This window comes from Dromiciops gliroides, chromosome 6, assembly GCF_019393635.1.
Source record: "Dromiciops gliroides isolate mDroGli1 chromosome 6, mDroGli1.pri, whole genome shotgun sequence".
Lineage (NCBI taxonomy): Eukaryota > Metazoa > Chordata > Mammalia > Microbiotheria > Microbiotheriidae > Dromiciops > Dromiciops gliroides.
The window spans coordinates 74,047,386-74,070,583 of NC_057866.1; the positions used below are offsets into that span (position 1 = coordinate 74,047,386).

Sequence of the window (23,198 nt, forward strand, 5' to 3'; positions counted from 1 at the left end):
ATCTCTTAAATTCTTTGCCCCGACCCCACCTGACTGAAAGTCCAAGGGAGGGCTGGCATTAGCTGTATGGCAAGAAATAGGTTGATTCTGAAAGAGGGAGTTTTTCTTCTCATTCCCTTAGCTAATCTAGCAATACTTCCTGGTTCAATAACCAATCACCTTCAACACACTTATAGAGACCACCAAAAGAATTTCTCTGTCACACCAAAACACAAATCTAGAGGGGCAGTTAAGATTACTTTATTACCTCAATTCACAAATTTTTCATCAAGGGGCCAAAACACATGTGGAAAGTCTAGGTTGTAGGTCTACCAGTTCATATGTTCTATGACATGGCCCACTGCCACACTGAGATGTCCAGAAGGGACACTTTCCCAGATTTCTTTCTCTTTTCTCTTCCTTTCTTCCTTCCATCCATCCATCCTTCTTTCCTTCCCCCTCCTATCAACCTATATTTCACTCTATAGGACAAGAACCAGGCCTCTCCTTATGGCTGTAGCATCAATAGTCATTGCCCAAGAAATATAGGCACAGGACACAAAGGAAGCAGCATGATAATCCTAAAACTGTCATATGTATTTACATGAGTGACAGAATAGACTAGTCCATGGGACCAACAACTTGAAGCTTACAGTGGCACTGCAAGTCAAGCTAGGTAGTATAGTAGTAGACTTGGAGTCAGGAAGACCTGCCTTGAAATCCTGCCTCAGACACTTATTAACTGGGTGACCATGGTCAAATCACTGTTCCTCAGTTTCCTTATTTGTAAAAATGAGGGTATTAGACTCAAAGGCCTCTATGGAATTTTTTCTTCCAGCTCTCAATCTATTATCCTGTGATTCCTAGTTTAAAAAAGATGAAGTTGGTCCTTGATGGTTTTACTTTCTGTATCAGATGTTCCTTTTCTTTTCTAGTGATTGATGCCTATCTCTGCTACCCTCTCCTTCCACTCCCAGACATCAGGCAGTAATTTGCCTACCCACGGAGAGCACACTAGGAGACTTGGATGTGACCCTGCTACTAACCAACTTTTGTAATTCTAACCTAGAGGCTCTTTAAACCTCAGTTTCCAAATCTGTTAAAGTGAGAAATTCATCCCTACTCAGCCTTTTATAGCTAAACAAGGGATGCATGTCCTAGGGATGTGGTCTGGATCAAATGAGACAATATCTCTGAGAGCACCTTTGAAAAGTCTAAGTTTCCATTGTAACATTCTCTTGCATGGCTACCTTAGGTATTATTCAATTCAGCAGTTATTAAACATCTATGTGCAAACAGGTCATTGATATATTGGCTGTATTCCATGTATTTTTCTAGGTGCCAAAGATATAGAGACAAAAATGAAATGGTGCCTAACCTCAAGGAGTTTACATTCTACTATTATTTATCTTTTAATGCATATGTCTTCTTTCTGAAACTAGATTTCAAGTCTCTAGTTGGTAGGTGTCCTATGTATCACACTGCTTTGTTTCTCTGCTTTCTAGCATAATTTTTACAGGTCAACTTAGAATGTTTTGACATATTAACTATCAGAAGAGAAAATAAGGAAGCACAGAAAGCAAATCTGTATGGTTGCCAAAGAGAAGTGCAGCTCATTTCTGTAATGGGCTCTTCCCTAATGATAGTTTGTATGCCTACTATTCTAAACCCTTGAAAAGGAATTTATAACATAGTTTGTCAATATCCATTTAGATAATATTGTCTCAAACAAAACCCCTGCTGAGACCCTCATAGTTCTTAGTAAAACATACAGAGTAGCTTGCTCAGTTATTTCATTAACTTCAGTGGATTCACTTACTATCCCTATGCATATGAGTCCCAGAATTATTTATATAGCACAAACTACTTTCCTTACTTCCATGCTTGCAGAACCAACTTCCTCTTGGACACTTAGAACTGGATGCACTATTGATTCCACATGTCTAAAACTGAGGTCGTTATTCTCCCCCTCCTTTACAAGCTTAAAAAGTACCCCCCTTTACCAGCTTTCCAGTTATTGTTGAGGGTACCACCATTCTTCAACCATCTAGACTTTGAATCTTGGTGTCATCCTCGACTCCTCCTTGCTCACAGTCACCCTCCACCATTTGTTATAAAGTCCAATCTTATACTGTACTCTTCTTCACATGCACCAGCCAGCTACACTGGTCCTCTCGTTGCTCCTCATTCAAAACATCCAGTCTCTTGACTTTTCACTGGCTGACCTCCATTCCTGGAATGTTCTCCCTTCAAATCTTACTTCCTGGGTACCTTGGCTTCCTTACGATTTATCTAAATCCAACTTTTTGCAAGAAGCTTTTCCAGGTCTCTCCTCACCTCCTACCCACAAGTCCCACTGCTACTGCTTTCTCTTCCATTTACACTGTATATATCTTGTACATACATAGTAGTCTCTACCATTAGAATATAGCTGCTTGACGATAAACACCACATTTTTACTTTCTTTGCATTCACAGTTCATAGTATAGTACTTAGAACATAGTAAATGTTTAATAAATTCTTGCTGATGGACTGGTTCACTTTATGGGGTTTTTTTGGATCCTTGTTTACATTTATAGTCATTAAGATAGCCATATTTTATGGAACAACATTACCAAAATATGAGAAAACAAAACATACAGATTTTGTCTTTATGTTGTATAATTTGTCTCACTAATTCCTAATTAAGAAGAGTTTCTAATATTGCCACTATACTATTGATGGGTTGAGGCATTATATTTATGTGTGAAAATTCATTTTGCAATAAAGTTCACTATAGACTATAATTCAGATTTGAACGTAAGCTCCCTAGGAGCAAGTATTATTTTTGCCTTTCTTTGTGTCCCTAGCTCTTAGCACAAAGCCTTGCCCACAGAACTTAATGCATGCTGACTGATTGATTGATGTCAGGGTCCTTTAAACATGAGATTTCTTAAGTCAAATTTAAATGACCCCATTTACGAAACAAAACAAAACATAAGTTGTACCTCTATTATATAAAGCTAGATAGGCAGGGAAGCTTAGTGCATAGAAGGTCAGTCTTGGAGTCATGAAGACTTCACTTCAAGCACTGCCTCTGAAACACACTAGTTGCGTGGCTTTGGGCAACATCCTTAGCCTACCTCTCTCCCTGTCCAAGATGACTGTCCAGCACTAAAGTACAGAGTTGCTGATATGCATTGGTGGAAGAAGTTCCCATACCAGGGAGATTCCTCTACTTAGGAAATCACATATGAGCAACAAAAAACAACACAAACACAAACCTTCATTGTTGAGGTGATATTATAGAGAACATGAACTCTACCACACATTAAAGATGATTTTCTGATTTTCAAAAAAGGAGAAGAGGATAGATTCTTCACAGTATAATCCAATGTTTGACTAGGCTGATTTCAATTCCTGGCTAAATTTTGTAATCTATTATTTAAATAGCTAGTATTTGAGTCCTTAGGGAAATAGTGATTACTGAGTCACCATGGATTTAGGAAAAACAGATTATTCTAGATTAAATTGATTTCCATTTTAACAAAAAAAAAATAGACTGGCAGTTCAGAAGAATTCCATGTGTAGATTACTTGGATTTCAGGGAAAAAAACTTGATAAAATATCTTATGCTAGCTATCATTCCCCTATCCTGCTTCTCCCTCAAAGCTCTTTGAGGGGAGGGGCTGTTTTGTTTTGTCATTGCATCCTACATATCTAGTACCTTAGGTGCTTCCTAAAGGTTTTTGAGTTGTGTATAAAATGAAGAAATATGTGTTAGCTAGATGGTATAATTGTTAGATTCACTCAGAAGTAGTTTAATGATTTGTCTCCAAAAGTACTGACTAGTACATTAACGTCAAATTAGGATAATAAGGTTTAGTGCTAGATAACATCTCACAGTTCATTTTATCCAACATTTACATTTTTCTGATGAAGAAACTGAGTTCCAAAGAGGTAAGGTTACCTACCTCCCCAAGGTAAACAGGTAGTAAGCAGCAGTGCTAGGATTCAACTCGAGTCCTCTCATTCCCAATGTATGGCTATGAACCCAAGTTGACTGTTAGTGATTACCATTCCTCTAAATGTTCACACACTAACCATTTAAAAATTCCAGAATTTTGTCACAAATTCAAATTGAGCTAGTTAAGATTCAAAATATACTTTGAAGATTCCACCCTCACCACCCCCCTTTGAAAATTATAACATCATCTGTTGCTAGCCTTATGGCATAGATAGACTTATCACTATGCCATAGCTGTCTCATAGAGGTTTCTAGCATAGAAAGGTCAGGGATCTGTCCTTGGTTCTGTTGTATTCTGTGTTTCGTTATTGTTTTTCAACTATTTCCATAAAGGCATAGAAGGCATATGTTGATCAAATTTGGAGACAAGACAAAGAAGTATTGAACAACAAAATGTGCACATAAAATATTAATGCCTAATCATAGATTTAATCTGAGGTGAGATTTAATGGTGATAAATGTAAAGTCTTACATTGGAGTTCAAAAGAAAATCAATGACAAAAATATAGGATAAAAGGATGAGGGATGTGTGACTAGAAGACTGTTTCCATGAAATTGACCCGGGCATTAGTGTGGATTATAAGTTCAATATAACTAAATGTGGCATGGCAGCCAAAATGACTAATGTATATTTAGGACAGAATAATTGAAGATGGATTGTGTTCAGGGGAAGGCAACAAAAATATCAGAGATATGGATATAATGGCATATGAGGATAAATGAAAGAAATTGTAGATGTTTGTTCTAAAGAAGAGAAGACATATGGGAGCCCCAATTGATAGATGTCTTCAAGTATCTGAAAGTCTGTCATGGAAAAAAGGACATTTGCTTGTCCCAGAAAGCAGATCTAGTAAAATGGGTAGTTATTCCAGAGGGGAAGATTTAATTTCTTCATAAAGTAATATATCCTATCCACTAGAGCTGCCCAAAAGTGAACTGGGTGAAGTATTCAGTTATGAGTTGCTCAAATGAATCATTATTTGTCTGTTGTAGAGATTCATTTTGGACCATTATTGGGTGGGCAGAGAAGCTGCTGAGAAAAGCACCCTTAGTTGGAATGGGAGTAAAAGGTTGAGTGCAAAAGCCTCTAGTACTTTTTTTTAAAAGCACTAAAATCTGACCTGGTACAGTTTTACATATATTCAAACAGTCCTTTTGATGATGGTGGAACCAATGATAATGAAGAAGAGATAATTTTCCCTTTTATTAAGCATCAAAGCTTGTACTGTGAGTGAAATATGGACCCCGCTGAATATAGTAGGATAGCTAGAGAAGAGATAAAGTTAGTTATCAAAGGCAAATTGGTTGTGAAGAAAAGTTTTGGTTGTCAAATTCTTTCTTGTATTTGTAAGTTATGGGCAAGCAAGAGGACTAGGGGTCTACAGACTATACCTTGGAACAATGTTTTTGTTTTTTTTTCCACCTATATCCAATGAGTGTATTTGAAAATGCTATATAGGAATCAGTGGCAGCTCTTTAGAAATAAAAAGTACAATAACAAAAGAAATTGAGTGAGGTATTTAAATACTAAAAATAGGTGTGTGTGTGTGTGTGTGCATGGTGTATGTGTATGTACATGGTCAAGAAGGAAAAGGAATATATTTTGGGCAAGTTAGAGAGGAAAAAAGATGTTTCATAACTTTCATGTAGGGATGGGAAACTGGGGTCCAAGGCTCACACAGCAAATTTAAAACAAGATAGCTCCTTATAGGTATGCCAGTGGAATTTGGACATGTCTTACTATGTGAAGGTCAATGACAACAGGAAGACCACAAAGTCACTGTCATTGATTTCTGAAGGTCCTCGAGGAGCTCCTCTCTCTCTAAGTATTTATAAATTTTCATCAACAGTTTAAAACAAGGTTTAAGTTAGCAGCTAAAAGGTGTCTATTTCCCAAACGCCCAAAGAAAGCCTAGTCTGCAAGAGCAAACCCAAATGTTTTGATGTCATTTAGGAGGGATCTTTTATAAGGTACAAAACACTCTTGGAGACCTTGAGCTTAAAAATGTTCCAAAAAATCATGTTATTATTGTTCATTAACGTGGACTCCAAGAAGTATCATAAAGGTCCTAAGTTGTTTATTAACAACGTAAAATTAGATGTATGAGGTATGTTAAAATGTCCTTGTTGATTACAAACTTAACTCTACACAATAGAAATTGTTCCTCAAAGTATCTTAGTTGTATTTTTTTTCTGGTGGGGAAAGGGAAGGTGTATCTGATTATATTTGAAATTCACTAGAAGTTTGGTCTAATTTAGAGAGATTCTGTAGTGAACCTTGTACGTGAAGAATGTTTAACAAAATGAATAATCACCTTTTAATTTAGCCATTTGGTAAGGTCAAAGTTTTGCAGATACAGTCTCCTTGAAGTGAGGTCCACTTGCCCCAAGGAACTTGTGTCCAAAACAAATAATGGTCTGTGAACCATTTAATCAATTCCAAGTTCAACAGTGGCTGCATTTTTTGTTTATTTTGCACTTTCAGCAGCAAGGAGGAGAAAAATACAATTTGAAAACTACTCAGACTCCACTTTGGGTTCAAAGTTGGCATTTTTTTAAACAAAAATCTATAACAGCGAGTGACTCCTGGTGGTATCCCAGAGGAATGCCTTTGCAGTAACACCACTTAGCATATACCACATCTCCATTTTGATCAATAGAAACGTTTACATTATACTGAAATCAGAGTCCTTTTGCTCTGTTTGATGTTTCATCTTTACTGGTCCTTAAGGTAAACACTGTTCACATTAATATCATTGATGGAAATAAACATGGGTCCAAGAAAAATAGCAAACAAAAATCTAAAGTAAATATTGCTTTACCTTCATAAACATTTGGTTCAATAATAAACATCACTCAACATTGCACCCAAGAGACAAGATTTCAATGACTACAAAGTAAATGAATGAACAAACAAGTAAATGAAGGTACAATAAAGACTTTGTCTGGGGGGGAATGAGGATTACCCATTGGAACCAACCTTTTTCTCTCTGTCCTAAATGGCATGCCCTAAACGTATAAGTGAAATGAGGAAGATTATATATATATATATGTGTATATGCTTTTTTCTTTTTTAAATCATAGGTGAGATATTAAGATTTAGGGTTGGAAGGACCTTTAGAGATAATCTAATCTATTAGTTCCCCTTTAATGAATCTCAAACTTTTTTGGGATTCATAATAGTGGTCCAAAGGGTTCACACTAAAAAAATTCTTTAATGGTACCTTAAGTCATAAATAATTGCTTATGAGTAGCATATTAAAACTACCCTAGACATTCTCAGCACATTTTTGTTATTGTTGTAGAATAAAAAACACTGGGATCACTGATGTAGTCCAAATCCTTTCTTTATATTATTGTGGTCCAGAAAGGTTAAGATCACACAGGATGTACATTGTATAGCGAGTATTCAAACTTAGCTTCTCTAATAGAGGTCTCTTTTTACTTTCTGATGCTTGCTTCTCCTGCCTATTCTAATTGAAGGTAGGAATCATAGAGAAATGTATTTGGCCTCAGACAGAATTCACCTAAAAATACCCCATAGAATAACTTCACATTAGAATTTGTTTGCAAAAAAGCATTGCCGTTCATATTTAACACTGTTTTCCTGCGGCCATTCCCAGGTCTGTGATGCAGTATCATGTTAAGCATGCAATGAAAAGGCACATGTTTTCTTCTACCCCGCCTCTCACCATGACAACTCCAAATAACAGCTAATTAAGGAGAGCTCCCCCTAAAAATATCCCAGTTTCTAAGAATGCCACCAAGCTGTTAATGAAGTAAGTATCTGTTTAATTTACAAACATCAGTAGCATTACTGATATTAGTCCAGATAAGACAAAGCACACTGCATTATACATGTACATCTAATTTTCTTGGTTTAAAAAAAATGGAAAGAAACATCTGCATTTTTACAGGGTACCCTGGGATTTTAAAGAAAGCAGAGCACAACCCACTCTAAATCATTACCAATTCTACGTTGTCATTTAGCAGCAAACATGTTAACATAGGGAACAAGGTAATAAAGTAGTTTTATTATTTGGAAAAAAGTCACAGTTCTTCATGTTACAGGTTTTTTAAGGGTAAAGAACTCTGAGGAAATATTAATTTGTAAAAAAAAGTCTATTTCCTAGTGTCATTTTTCTGTACACCATCTTATTTGGGGGATGTATAAGTTGAACTGGGAACATTCCCTTCTCTACAGTTGCCATCTAACAAGATGAAATTTTCCTCTTGTCCTTTAGAGGTTCTTGGGAGGTGTCCTGAATGTTGACAGCATTTATAACCAAAGGTCAAATGGTCGCTTTTGGTTTTACGTTCTTATAGTAACACCAGAAGGCAGATGCTAAGCAAAACAACCAGAACAAAAATATTTACCTCAAGACAACAGGCTATGTTAGTCCTATTGCAAAAATAATAACATAATAATAATAAATCCTGATTTTAATTCTTAAAAATCCAAAATACAAAAATATCAGGACAAATATAAATTAATATATATTAAACAATTGAAAAACAGTAAAAGGGATGGCCTAAAAATGTTAAGTACAAAGTACTTTGATACAATAAATATTTCTCAATGAAATTGAATACTGTATAGGGCTGTTTAAACTCATAGAAACAAAAAAAAATCATATTACTAATTTATCCATCAATAATCTATTGGTTCTGTGTCCCCTTTGAAATTTATATTACAAAAAATAATACTGGAAAAAGGTAGATGAATACTTTTGTGTGCTTCTTTTGCTAACATGCTTGACGTTAAGAATATATCTTGAGAATATTTTAAGAGATCTCATTCCTCATGTTTTAAACCCAAATCCTTTTTCCATTACTAGAACCCATCTCTCCAGGATATTTTCAAATTATGCCCCAAATGCCTTTCTTATCTGTATACTCTGGATTCCAATTCACCCAACTTGTATCCCCATTCCTATATGTGTGCATGTATTTGTCCTGTGTGTGTGTGCACGTGTGCACGCTTGGTATCCTCTAATGGAACAGTGATATGTACTGATATGAATGAGTGCACATATAATAAGCCTTCTGTTCAGGTGAATTTTTCATCAATGCTCTGTAGGCTGAATGGCCCTTGGGTATTGCATCCATTTGTCTTCAGCACGTTATAAAGAAGAATCCACGTTAAAAGCAGTTATGCTTCTTCCCTTCACTGCTGTAATGCTCTTTATATTGTCTTTCTGTTCAAGCTCCCTCTGGCCTAGGAGAAGTCTTAGTTCAAGCACTTCAATCTTTTGCAAATGCAGAAAAAAAGTCTTTATTCTCATAATAAAAATAAGTCTGTTCTGTATTTTACAATATATTTCAAATATTTCCACTATGAAGCATTAATTAGTCCGACATGGTCAATAAGTATACAACATTTTCAAAGACAAAGGTGCTGGGGACATGTTTAGGAGGGGCACCTCGTACAGCCACATTTCACCACTTTCTCCACCTCGTCCACAAAGGACGACCCATCAGTGCATTCAAAAGAATATTTCCGTCTCTTGCTCCTCAGAGGTCCACAGCACTGACCACTTGAGCAGCTGCCTTTGCATTCTAGTCTGGATACCTTTTTGGTTGTCTGACAGGCAGCATAGCCCTGCTGCTTTTGATAGTAATCTCGGATGCGTTCCCCTCTACAAGAGACTTCTAGGAGAGAACAAAAACAGGAGCAGTAGGTCATGTGCTCCGTTAAAAGATCTCAAATTCAATTCAGGAGATGCCATTTTAAAAATGTGATTGCTATTTTTAATGCTGGGATTCTTATTAGCTAGTGCCACAGCCCTGTATTGTTTTAAAAAAAAACACTAAAAAACTTCTTCGTGTCCTTTTATTCTCAGCAAAAAGGAGTGTTATGCACACTGGACTATAAATACAATATTACTGCAGTGACAAGAAAATTGGATTCTTAAATCTTTTCCTTTATTACAAAAATACACATACTTTAGTTTTTTACATGGCTAACAGCTGGTTTTGTTTACCAGAGGGAACTGTTTCAGAGAGCATACAATTTTAATTTATTAGACCTGGAGTTTAATATTATTCAATCCTGTTACTTAATACAAGTTACATTCCACTAACTTCATAAATTACCCAAGTATAAACCAGCTCAAAAGGAGACATCTGCTAAAAGCTTCCATGGGCACGTTCCTCAAATCTGGTCACACTGATACACAAACAAAGTAAATAAGTGCCAGCTGGAGTGGAAAAGAAGGGCAAGTTTTGAATAGACAAAGGGAAAGGGAGAAAGGTGAGTCTAAAAAGAGTCAGGCCATCTTCCATCCTATCTCACCTGCATAATTTGTTGTGATAAATCAGTTGGACCTGAGAGGTCAAAGCTGACTTTGTGACAAATGAGAAGCAGGGGTTTTAAGTTCTGGCTTCTCAGTTGGAGAAAGGAGAGAAAAAATAAATGCTGAGAGGTCTGGAAGGTAAAAGGGATAGCTGAGCAGAGCAAAAAAAAAAAAATGCTTCTGAGTCAAGGGGGAAACAAAAGCAAATGTTTTTATAGCCAAACAAATGATAAGAAAAATAATTCCATATCTCTGTTTAATGTTGTTACCGAAGGCTTTAAGAGTTTCTACTCCAGGGCCTTTATGAAGTCATTTTGAAAGGAAAAAAAAAATAAATTCGTTAAAAGTCTTTGTTGGTTGTGAAAAATTGGTGTCCTAGTTCCTTTTTTAATATTTTCCATTAAAAAAACAACCCTCGTTTCTGAAGCCTTTCACATCCTCCATCCCAGCCTGAGTGATATGAACAAAGCAGCTTTATTTACCTCGGTCACAGCTTTCCCCAGTGTATCCCACTATTGCATTCACAATAGGCCTGTCTGAGCCCAGAAAGTCGACATTTTCCATGCTTACATCTGATGGACTGGCAGGGGTTAAACAGCTCTTCCTCCTCATCACATAAGACACCTCCATGGCCTTCCAGACATTTGCAACTATAGGAAAATGCAATTGATTGGCAAGCATGTTCCATGCATGCATCTAGTGGGGAAGAAGAAGAAACCCAAGAGAATGGAAATGCATTAAACGGGATGCTGAGAGGGGGAGAGGGATACTTCACTTAGATGAATGAATGAGATATGAGAGATATAACTTAATGGCTTGCTTGAGAGTTCCCTGTTGTATAAGCAGCTTCTTCCTCCTATAGTTACCCCCTTCCCCTAACATTCAATACAAGTTACCATCAGGATCGTACTTATTTCCAAGACAGGATCATTGGTCCGCTGGTCACACAGTGGCCCCATCCATCCCTTCTTCACAATCACAGGTGAACCCTGACTGGCTTGATGCCTGGCATGTTCCATGGGCACACACCTTTTTATGGCATGCTCACACCCAGGCAGAATCGCCTGTACTGCAATCAGGCCCACCTTCCTCGAAGTCTTTGAAGTCTCACTGTTGATGTACAGGTGGCCGAATGCACCCATGGAAAACTTGGTTTCCGTTCTGTCCCGGCGGCCTGGCGCAGAGCTGCGGACATTTTTCTTTCCGGGCATCCTTGAGGAATAACACACCACCATTAGAGGGCAGTTCCCTTATGTGATCCACAGGCCTTGCTAAGATCTTATGAATGAATGTAGACTCAATTTGTACTCTGCTACCCAAGGGAGGCTGATTATTCGGGCCATGACAATAGGTCCCTGTGATTTTTAGGCTCTGATCTGTCAGAGGCAACACTGCATAGGATGTGGTCAGGGCCTCAGTGTAATAGTTAACTTTGGAAAGAAGTAACTAACCACTGAGAAGGGGGTGGTGATTCATTCATCTCCTTTTCAGGCTCTAATGAGAGGGAGTCTTCCAACTCGAAGATATTAATAACTAAAAGTGGGATTGCTCGGCAAACATTCACAACCACAGAAGAAAATATAATGAATGTGTGTGTGAGTTGTGTATACATACCACAAGTGACAGTTCATCTGGTTAATCCCTATATTGGCAGAATGAAGCAATTTTTCCAAAAGTCTAAGCCAGGACTTGTGAAAAAAAAACAACAAAAACCTCTGGGATGGGTTGCTGATGCAGCAGTAAACCAGTTCACCTCAGGGTCAAGAGGAAGTCTGGATGCATCTGTGCAAGCAGAATCCCTTCTCTTCCCTTATGAACACATTATTCTCTAACTAAGGAGGGACTACATAATCTGCTCAGGATGCCTCATATCGATCCTGGTCATGTAAATATGCCAGTATAGACCAATAGATCAGGCTTTGAGGCTCTGAATTTTCATAGATTCTCATTGCCTTTCAATGAATCTGAGGGATACAGCTTTCTCAGCAGTAGTCCTAATATAGTACCCTAATTTTGGGCTGTCCTCTCAGGCCCATAAACCCCATTATCACTCTATTAAGCATGTGCATGATTATTGATCCAGCAATCTGCTCTGAGGGCTATAACCTAGGAGATCAAAGAAAGAAAAGGACCCTCATGTATAAACATATCTATAGACAGCATCTTTTTGTGGTGGCAAAGAATTGGAAACTGAGGGATGTCATCAATGGAAATGGAGTGAACAAGTTGTGGTATATGGAGATGATGGAATACTGTTGTTCTATAAGAAATAATGAAGGAGATGATTTCATAAAAATCTGGGAGACTTATATGAATTGATGCAATCCAAATGAGCAGAAACTGGTAGAATAATCTACCACAGGAACAGCAATATTAAGCATAAGCAACTATGAAAGTACTTAGTAAACTTTTTTGGGGGGGTGACAGGGCAATGAGGTGTTAAGTGACTTGCCCAAGGTCACACAGCTAGTAAGTGTCAGTGTTCTGTGAGGCCGGATTTGAACTTGGGTCCTCCTGGATGGTGCTTTATCCACTGTGCCACCTAGCTGCAACAAGACTTAGTAACCTTGGCGGCAGCTAAGTGGCACAGTTGGATTAAAGCACACGGCCCTGGATTCAGGAAGACCTGAGTTCAAATCCAGCCTCAGACACTTGACACTTATCTAGCTGTTTGACCCTGGGCAAGTCACTCAACCACCATGCTCCACAAAAAAAGAAAACAAAGGACTTAGTAACTTTGATCAACACAATACCAACCACATTTCCAAAGGTATCAAGATAAAATATGCTATTATGTACCTCCAGATTGAGAAACTCATTGACCTCAGAGTGCAGATTAAAGCATATTTTTCCTTTAAAAAAATAGACAGGCTAATGAGGAATGTGTTTTGCACAACTAACATATTTGTAATAGATTTTGGGTTTTTTTGCATTCTATTAAGTGGGGTTGGGCGTAGAGGGTGGGAAAAATTAGAAACTAAAAAAATAATAAAAGTCTCTGTGCTTTTAAAAAGAATAAAAATCATTTATTATAGGCAAATTAAAATGATCAAAAGCTATTCAGTCATCATTATCTCAAAGTGAATTTCTATTTCCAAGGTATACCCTCCCTGTTCACCCTGTGTCCTCTTTACTTTCTCCTCCCAAAGCAGTTCAAAAGACTCTATAAAACATTCTGTAATTAAAACCTAACAAAATCAAGATCAAGAGAAAGTACATAATAATCATCTCACACTTAAGTGATACAAAGCAGTTCCTTTATGGTAACCCTGATAAGTTAGGGAAGGAAGGTACAATTAACCTCATATTGCAAATGAGGAAACTGAGGTTCAGAGTGGATAGCTGACTTTGTCATAGGGCATAGGACTAAGAAGAGACTGGAATTTGACACTAGGTTTGCTGACACCAGGACAGAAATCCTTACATTATGCCATGCTATAACTGAATTGATAGAGCTCTGCTTCATCCTCTATGGTAAGCCTATAAAGACAACTTGGTGAGACAATTCTCCCACTCCTATTTGGTGTGAGATCTGCTATGAGGGTTATAGTTTGGGTTTTGTTTTTTTTTAAGGCAATTGGGTTTAAGTGACTTGCCCAGGATCACACGGCTAGTAAGTGTCAAGTGTCTGAGGCCAGGTTTGAACTCAGGTCCTCCTGAATCCAGGGCCAGTGCTTTATCCACTGTGCCACCTAGCTGCCCCCAAAGGTTATAGTTTTAAAGTGAGCCAAGACAAATTTTCTTTTGAAATTCAATCTGTTAAAATATGAATGCTCTTTCTGAGGCCTTAGGGCCACAGGACCTACCTACAGTTGCCTTTGCTCCTCTGTTCTCATTGGACTAGCTTATTCAGTATAACCAGAGTGTTCTGTTGCTCCTACTGGTAAAATGGCTTTTCTAACACTCAGTAACAGTTTTAGCCACTTCTCTTGAGACCAAAGACATGAACTGGAGTTGGGGAGATGGTGAGGCTGACAGAATGACTCTTCTCTTATTATTGGTAGACCCTGCCTATTGTTGCTCATGGTCACAAAGCTAGTGAATGTCTAAGGTAGGATTGAACCAAGGTCTTTCTGACCCTTAAGTCCAAGGCTTGAACCATGTAGCTGCCTAGTTCCAAGAGAAGAATGGACTTCATTCATGAAAGTAAACAAACTCTGCTTTTGGACACTTAATCTTATGATGGTGTCATGTGGTCACAACTCATGGAATGCCACACTTTCTAAAGAACTGAAACTGAGGGTTACTCAAAGGACAGAGGATGGCAGCTGGCTGGCTCAGTGGATAGAGTGCTGAGCCTGGAGTCAGGAAGATTCATCTTCCTGAGTTCAAATCTGAACTCAGAAACTTACTAGGTGTGTGACCCTGGGCAAGTCGACTTAACCCTGTTGGCCTCAGTTTCTTCATCTACAGAATGAGCTGGAGATGGAAATGGCAAATCACTCCAGTATCTCTGCCAAGAAAACTTCAAATGGGGTCACAAAAAGTTAGACGTGACTGAAACAACCGAATAACATCAAAGGGTGATGTAGAAATGCATTTTGGGGAGTAAATGGGCTATGGCATATTAGCAGGGATGTCTTATAGGAAGCAGCATAAAAATGTATTATCCAAGATATGAATGACTGGAAATAGAAGTGGACCAGTCAAGAAGTAGGAAAGAAGGATAAAAGATGGCAGCCCATGTGCTCCACTGGCACAATATAATTTAAAAGCCCTAAAGGATGGCCTGTTGAACATTAGGGGAACGCTTTTAGGAGGTTTTTGGTAGGATTTGTTGAAAAGTCACATTGGTTGATAAGGTATGAATGGGCTGTCATCTATACTGTTGGAAGGTATATTCATTTTGATAAAATCACAGATTCAGGGAAGTGTTTATTATAGTAATTTTCCAACTTTCTTTGAATAATAGAAAAACTACTGTATTTGGGGTCAGAATGGGGTTCATCTTGCTTCCTTTGCTTATTAACATTTCTACTCTCAGGCAAGTCATTTAATCACTCAATCCGTTTCTTAATCTTTAAAACATGGAAGACTAGATGATTTCTCCTTTCATGTTCATTTGGAATCCTGAGTAAGATCATGTATAGGTAAATGAGAGCTATCCTTCAAATTATTCACTGTGAGAAACTACTTATTTTAATGATGGTGGTCATTCTTTAAATCATGCTTGGGATTTGTCTTTGGGGTACTTATGAGTGACATTAGAAATACACTTTATATTAGCCCTTTAGTTTGTATCCAAACCAGTAGTCACCACACTCCTTTACTAGCACATTGATTCTCTACTCTTACTACATGCCTTCCCTTTCCTACAACACCTTTTGATGGTTACTGTCTCCATTTATGGTTCAGGGACTAGTTGTGGCAGATGAGCAACTGGTATGACAACAGGTAAGTAAAGAGTTCCAATATAGCTCTGTACCATATGCTTATCTAAAACTAGTAATTTTTGCCCTGAAGCACAATACAAGTAGGTTCATGTGTGCTCAAATAAGAGGTATATTTTTAATTAAAACAAATACACTAGCAATTTATGATATTGTATATTTCATGGACAAGCAATGCATATAGACAATGGGATGGGCCCAAAATGGACTGAGGGACACCAGGCAGGATGATATCTGGAAAATTGGCCAACTACTTCCTGCTACAAAAGCCTCTATTTTTTTTTGCAGGGCAATGGGGGTTAAGTGACTTGCCCAGGGTCACACAGCTAGTAAGTGTCAAGTGTCTGAGGCCGGATTTGAACTCAGGTCCTCCTGAATCCAGGGCCGGTGCTTTATCCACTGCACCACCTACCTGCCCCAAAAGCCTCTATTTTTAATGCCAGTAGTCTCCCAGTAATGCTGCATGGCTGTGAATCATGGAATATTTTGATTTCAGAGATACTGAAATCATAAAATAAATGAAAGGAAGTAGAAAAATGTATGCAAAAGCAAGGTGATATTAAGTGGGTTGCTGCACATTGATTCTACTATCAAAATCTAACTATACATATATTATCTTATGTGAAGATAACAAAAATCTCTATGAGGTAATGGCTATTATTTTTATTCCCAACTTACATATGAGGAAGCTGAGGCTCAGAAAGGTTACATAATTTGCCTAGGGTCACACAGCTTAGAATGTCTGACGTAGGATTTGAACTCTGAGTTTTGAGTCCAGTGCTCAATTCAGTACTCCACCTTAGCTTCCTACAGTGATGGCTAAAATGTAACCAATGATGACTTGGATGTGTGGAGAGATACAAAGGACATCACAAAGGGCAAACTAGACTAGAACAGGAGGTTGTCTGTTCTTGCACTGAAAGCAAAGAACAGCAGATGAAAAGCCGACATGTGACAGTGATACTAATATCTCCTTGACAAATGTTGCAGACAGACAAGGACCTGGGTCTAAAGCTGAACAGGAGGGAGAGGAGATTGGGCTGGGTTGAGTTAGGGAAATCATGCAGCACAGTGGGGATCAATAAACTCCCTGCTGAAACATTCAAAAAGACAGAAGAGGGGCAGCTCAGTGGCGTAGTGGATAGAGCATTGGCCCTGGAGTCAGGAGTACCTGAGTTCAAATCTGACCTCAGACACTTAACACTTACTAGCTATGTGACCCTGGGCAAGTCACTTAACCCCAATTGCCTCACCAAAAAAAAAAAAAAAAGACAGAAGAACTCCAATGCATTGGGTAAACATTTCACAATAGATTTATGGAAAGAGATGAACAAAATTCAGATTATCTAGTCCTACCCCCCAAAACTCCCAACTACAATACCTTTGAGAATGCTTATCTAGCCATTGCTTGAAGCCCTTTTATGGAGGAGTGGGATCTCACAGGATGAGAAAGTAAGAGTTGCAATTTACACTTGGGGAGAGTGCACTCAAATTTATTAGATTATAGTCACCTTGGAGTAATGAAAGAATCTCCAAAATCAGACTCTTTTTCTGAGGTTTTGAGCTTAGGCATACGACCTTGATATTTACATGACTTTTGATTTTTTTTTAGCAGTATAAGAGGCATTACCATAAAGAAATGAAACTCAGTGGCCAAGTCACATATGAGAATCTGCCCAATTGCTATTTACTCCTTGTATATTTATTTTATATGCACTAGTTTGTGTCCATTGTTGCAAGACACAATGGACTAATTTTTCAAAAAGAAACATATAAACCACTATTTCCCAAAGGGTCAATATAACTATTTTAGAAATATTCGGAGTTTTACAGAATTTAGAGACTATGCATATGTATTGATTAGGATAAAGAGTGAGGTTTTCACTGGTACTTGAAACAAGAGCTTCTGTCTGCTTTTTCTTTCAAATACTCTGAAATATGTCTTTTGACCTCACTATTCAACTGAGACTGCTCGCTCCAAAGTTATTGATGATATCTCAATTGCTGAGTCTTATGTCCCTTTTAAAACCTCCTCATTCTTGAACTTTTTACAACCTTTGTTAGAGATGAACAGTACTCTTTTTATTACCCTGTTTTCCTGGTTCGCTTTCTTAATCTTAGCTCTCCTCAGTTCCTTTGTTACATTTTCCTCCAGATTATGTCCACTAATCATTGGTATCTCTTAAGGCTTTGTTCTGGATCCTCTTCTTTTTTTTCTATTCTATCTTGCTTTAATTTCATCAACTCCCATGGGACCAATTATCATTATTATGTAGATGTTGCTAGATCTATGTATATGGCTCTAACCTCATTCCTGATGTCCAAGTTGACATTACCAGCCTTCTCTTGCATGCCTTGAACTGGATGTCCCATAGCCATCTCAAACTTAGCCCATCCAAAGTAGAACTTATTATTTCTTCTTCTAAATTCTCCCCTCTTTTGGACTTCTCTATTATTGTTGAGAGAATCACCATCTTCCCAGTTATCTAGCCTCACAGTGTCAGTGTTCTTCTTAACTCCTCACTCAGAGGCACCCCATATATCAAATTTTGTCAAATCTCCTATTGTTTCTTTTTTCCCAGTACCTCTCAAACTGGTCCGAATCCTCATCACCTCACTCCTAGACTACTGTAAAAAGGCTGATTTCTTTGACTTTCCCTGACTACTGTAAATAGGTTGATTTCCTTGTCTCAAAATTTGCCCACACTCCTGTCTAGCCTTCTCTCATCTACCAAAGTAATCTTTCTAAAGTGCAAGTCTGACTGTGTCCCCCACCCTAATGAATAACCTCTATAACCTCTGGTAGTTCCCTATCACCTCTAGAATAAAATAGAAAATGTCCTATTTGGCTTTTAAACCCTGCACAGTTTCACTCCCTTATAAGTTTCTAATCTTCTTACCCTGTACCTCTCCCTACATACTAGGTGATCCAATGACAACAGCCTCCTTGCTGTTCTTCACAAGTGACACTGTTTCCTAGCACCACACATTTTGTTTGGCTGTCCCCCTTGCCTGAAATTTTCTCTCTCCTCACTTTTGCCTCCTGACTTCTCCACATTCCTTGAAGACTCAGCTCTTAACCTACCTCTGCAAAAGGCCATTCCCTGCCCACCCTCAATCCCCTACTAGGGTCTTTCTTCCAAGATTACCTTCAATTTACATTGTATATCGTATGTACAATTTTTGGCATGTTTTCATAAATGGAAGGTGAACTCAATTAGGTCAGGCAGGGTGCTTTTCTTTTCTTTATTTAGTATTTAGTACAGTGCATGGACTATAGCAAACACTTAAAGATGCTTGTTAACTGATTGCCCTTAGTGGGTAGCACCCTAGTTTTCTTGAAGTCATATTTGGCATCAGCATCTAATGCTGCTATACACTACTCTGTCTGCATCAATTAAATTGCACTCATTAAACACCCACAATATTCCGGACACTGTACTGGGAACATCCTTGTCTCAACTCCCAGAGCAGTCCTATTTCTATTACTTGTCTTTCTAGCTAGCTTGTTTTTCTCTTCAGTCATCAGTGAGTACTAATCCACAACTTTGCAATAGCTAGGGCATCATATCTTTGTCATAATCTTGCCTAACCTTCTTTTAACAGGAGTTTTTCATATCATTCCTTACCTCCTACATAAAGTGGGGAGTCAAAATTCAGAGTGGATTGCTTTGATAAGTTGGTAATGGTTTTGGGGCTTCCACCATCAATGGATAGTGACAGACTCTGACCCATTGCAATCAGTTCCACTATATGAAAATTTCCATCATTAATTGTCTCCACGCTGCAATAGAAAAAAACAAAAAACATTTATTTATTTTAGGTAGTTCATTTTATCTCTGAGCTTCTTTGATGATTATTATTTTTAAAATTTAAAGTAAGGTTATAATAAGAAACCAAAGTACTACTTAATAAAAAGACATCTCAGATATATGATAAATCAGCATTATAGTTCTCAATATAGATAGATTCATATGTTTTCTTTCCATTGGAGAAGAGTAAAAATGAGTAAGTTTTATTATAGTTTAGCCAGATTTTCTTAATACCCATATAGCAAAGAAATAATAAATTATGTGTTTGCTTTTTTTGTTTGTTTGTTTGTTTTTGTGGGGCAATGGGGGTTAAGTGACTTGCCCAGGGTCACATAGCTAGTAAGTGTCAAGTGTCTGAGGCCAGATTTGAACTCAGGTCCTCCTGAATCCAGGGCCAGCACTTTAACCACTGTGCCATCTAGCTGCCCCTGTGTATTTGCTTATAAATACTACTGGAATGCCACTTAGTAAATGATTGTTCCATTGTACTGAATAACACTTAATCTGAAGTACCTAAGTAGTGCCTAAAAAAGGGAGGAATTTGTGTTTTCTAGATGTCTACCTTCCTTCAGCTTTTGCACATGAATCTCTTAACCATCATTTCTTAAAACTTTTTCCTCTGAGGATTCTTTCATAGGCCTGTTATTTAAGACCTTCGTTTTCTGAGTCTTTTCCAAATGATGATAAGGAGGAAGAGGAGGAGAATAGTTACTCCTTTAAGGTATATAAAGTGTTTTCCTTGCAACAATCCTATGATGTAAGAAGTATAAATACATGACTGAAAAGGGAACATTATTCAATGGAGAAATCAAAAGAAACACAGGCTAGAATAATTAAATACAAAAACATTCTCATTAAAATATTGTTGCCCATTGTAATGATCATTATTTATGATTCTGCTTCAGAAAAGCAGTAAGATAATGAATGGTAAATTTCTTTTTTGTTTTATTAAAAGTTCAAGTAGTAAAGTTATTCAAAATATATTAATCTTTCATAGCAAAATGAAAGTATACTAAGAACATGGATTAATGTGATTTTGGAATAAAGAGAATAGTTTTCTTTGTATTAATGGATATAATTAAATATTAAAAGGGAGTGTGATGCAGCAGAAAGAATAATGACATTTGAGTCATAGGATCTGAATTCAAATCTACCTCGTTTACTACTACTTGGGTAACCTTGGAAAAGTCACTTAACCTCTAAGGGCCTTAGTTTCTCATCTATAAAACAAGGGTTCTTCAAATAAATAGCCCCTTAGCTTCCTTCCACCTCTGAATTCTATGTTCTGATAATAGAATATGCATTTGGAAGAAAAGTATGAGGAAAAAAAGCTACAGAACAACTCCTTTTGTACTGTCTCTAAGGAATTCACTCTCATTGCATATCCATTCACCTAATTGTCATGAAAACAACATGTAGCCTAAAAGAGAAGAATAACAAGTGTGCAAAGTAGTTACAACTTTTGGTGAAATAATAATTTATCCACCTTCTATATTTGTGTTATTGTTTTAAAATATTACCTCTTTTTTACATACAACATATTTCTGAAGCTTGTAGCTGTGAATTCACAACTGAAATTTATTTTATTGACTCAAAAGTTAAAAAATGTGTTTCTGAAAATAAATAGCCTCAGTAAGTCCTTTGTTAGGTTTTTAGGATCTCCCAAAGACTGATTTCTCATTTGGTGAATGGTTATTGCAGAAATAAAAAAAATATTAATCCTTGAAGTTTAGAAAAAGAAAGACAAACGGTACTGAAATTTCAACAGGGTTGTTAATCCTTGGTGTCACCATATGTTTATGAGACTTAGCTGTTTTCTAATTGGGGAGCAAGCAGTAAGTGATTTGAGAAGCATGTGTACTCACCTGAAAACTACTACACACTCAAGAAGACAGCTGGCTTAGTTAGTTAGGCAAGTGAGCTTCCCTTCTTGCAATGATTCCTTTATATGATTTATGGTTTGTTTGGTGACAATTTTAAACAATAATTACTGGAATGACTTAGGGATGTTTAACTTTTACAAATGTAATTACTGCAACACTTAACATTATTTAAAACACAGTAGAGGAAAATATAGAGGACAAGGTTGGGGACTGACATCTAAATTAAATTGTAATGCTAGCCATTAGGGACCTCAGATAACTACCTTTTCTAAGCAATACTAAGCAGCCAAATATTATTGTGGAGTTTTGTTGGGAGAAGATTAAATCTTTTAATCCTTTAAATCTAATTAATTTATTTTAATTAATATTTAATATTTCAAGCTATTAAATAATATTCTTTATATATTTATTATTATTATTATTATATTTTGTATTCCTATAGCACATTTAAGATAAACCAAAGGCTTTCCTTCCAAAAGTCCTGTAAGGTAAGCAATGTATTATCATCATGTCTCTATAGATGAGGAAAGTAAGGCTTAGAGGGCAGAAGAAATATGCCTCATGAATAAAATCTATTAAGCACTTTATTTGTGCCTGGGATACAAGGAATAGTCCTTGCCCTCGAGGAGATTACACTCTAATGAAGAAGACACCATGTAAATAACTAGGTTCATACAAAATATTATGTAGAGGAAAAACAAGGTAACCTCCTTAAGGAAAACACTAGCAGCTGAGGGGACTGAGAAAAGCCTCCTGCAGAAGACATGGTTTGAGTTGAGATGTGGAGGAAACCAGGGAAACAAAGTTTGAGGTGAGGAGAGACAGCATTCCAGGCATTGGGGGGGGGAGGGAGGCAGTCAGCGCAAGGTGTGTAGATGAGAGCTTGTCTTGTGTAAGCATTGTGAACAGGCAGGTGTAACTGGATCACTGAGTGGTTGGAGGGGAGTGAAGTTCAAAAAGATTGGAAAGGTGGTCCAGCTGGTCAGTGTCAGATCCAGGCTCTGAATCCACACAACTTGACAACTGTCAAGTATAGCACTCTGTCCACCAGGCACCATAAAGAAATAACTAAGCTGATCGAGTAGAAGGCCACTGGCACCAAGAGAAAGATTATAATTTAAGTATCACAGAAGTTCATAGAAAGTTAGAGCTAGAAGAAAAAATGGAGGCTCAGCACAGCTCATTGTTTCCTTCCCTACTCCCTTTTCCTAGTCTATCAATATTCTACAATGATAACTAGAGATGAGTTTTGAGTGATTAACAGATGGGTAGCCTCAAAAACCTCTTGCCCTTTCGGAGACCAAATGGGACCCACTGCCCTCAGAGGAATGACTATGTGCGATTATGCATGAAAAAATAAAGACAACTCCATACATATCCATATATAAGTCATGGAAGGACTGGCCAATAAAGGCTAACAATACATGAGTGACATGCTCTTCCTTGTCTCAACCCATGAAGAACCTTGGTGAATACTCTTCCAGAATTGTGTGATGATGAATTTTGGAGTGGCACATTCTCTGATTCAGTGCATGTGCTGGTATTTACTAATAGTTTCCTGTTGGTTTACTATGCTGTGAATAATTTTGATTGGCTGATGAACCAGAACTGAGAGTCCATATGGAAGAAACCAACAGATGAAAACTTTCTCTCTCTCTTTCAAGTGAGAAAGAAGAAATTCTGGAAGCCTCCAGGGAAGGGAGCCTTTTCTACCTGATTACCTGTGAATACATGTCACTTCCTCTGTTTCTATTCTGTTTCTTCTTTTCTATCTTAGGTGAATGAGTATTAGAGATGGAATGGACCAGCCAATGACCTTGTGAGTTTCGAAA

General features: G+C 37.5%; 1 protein-coding gene across 1 annotated transcript in view; it reads right to left on the reverse strand.

Moving 5' to 3' along the window:
• Positions 1 to 7,754: 7,754 nt before the first annotated feature.
• The window catches only part of SLIT2 (slit guidance ligand 2), a 412,300-nt gene continuing 396,856 nt past the window's right edge, over positions 7,755 to 23,198 (reverse strand). The window contains 11 exon segments of the mRNA XM_043972009.1: positions 7,755 to 9,637; positions 10,764 to 10,791; positions 10,793 to 10,945; positions 10,947 to 10,977; positions 11,192 to 11,207; positions 11,210 to 11,246; positions 11,248 to 11,324; positions 11,327 to 11,408; positions 11,410 to 11,451; positions 11,453 to 11,493; positions 19,301 to 19,455. Coding sequence (XP_043827944.1) covers positions 9,396 to 9,637; positions 10,764 to 10,791; positions 10,793 to 10,945; positions 10,947 to 10,977; positions 11,192 to 11,207; positions 11,210 to 11,246; positions 11,248 to 11,324; positions 11,327 to 11,408; positions 11,410 to 11,451; positions 11,453 to 11,493; positions 19,301 to 19,455 — 904 coding nt within the window. The 3' untranslated portion in view covers positions 7,755 to 9,395.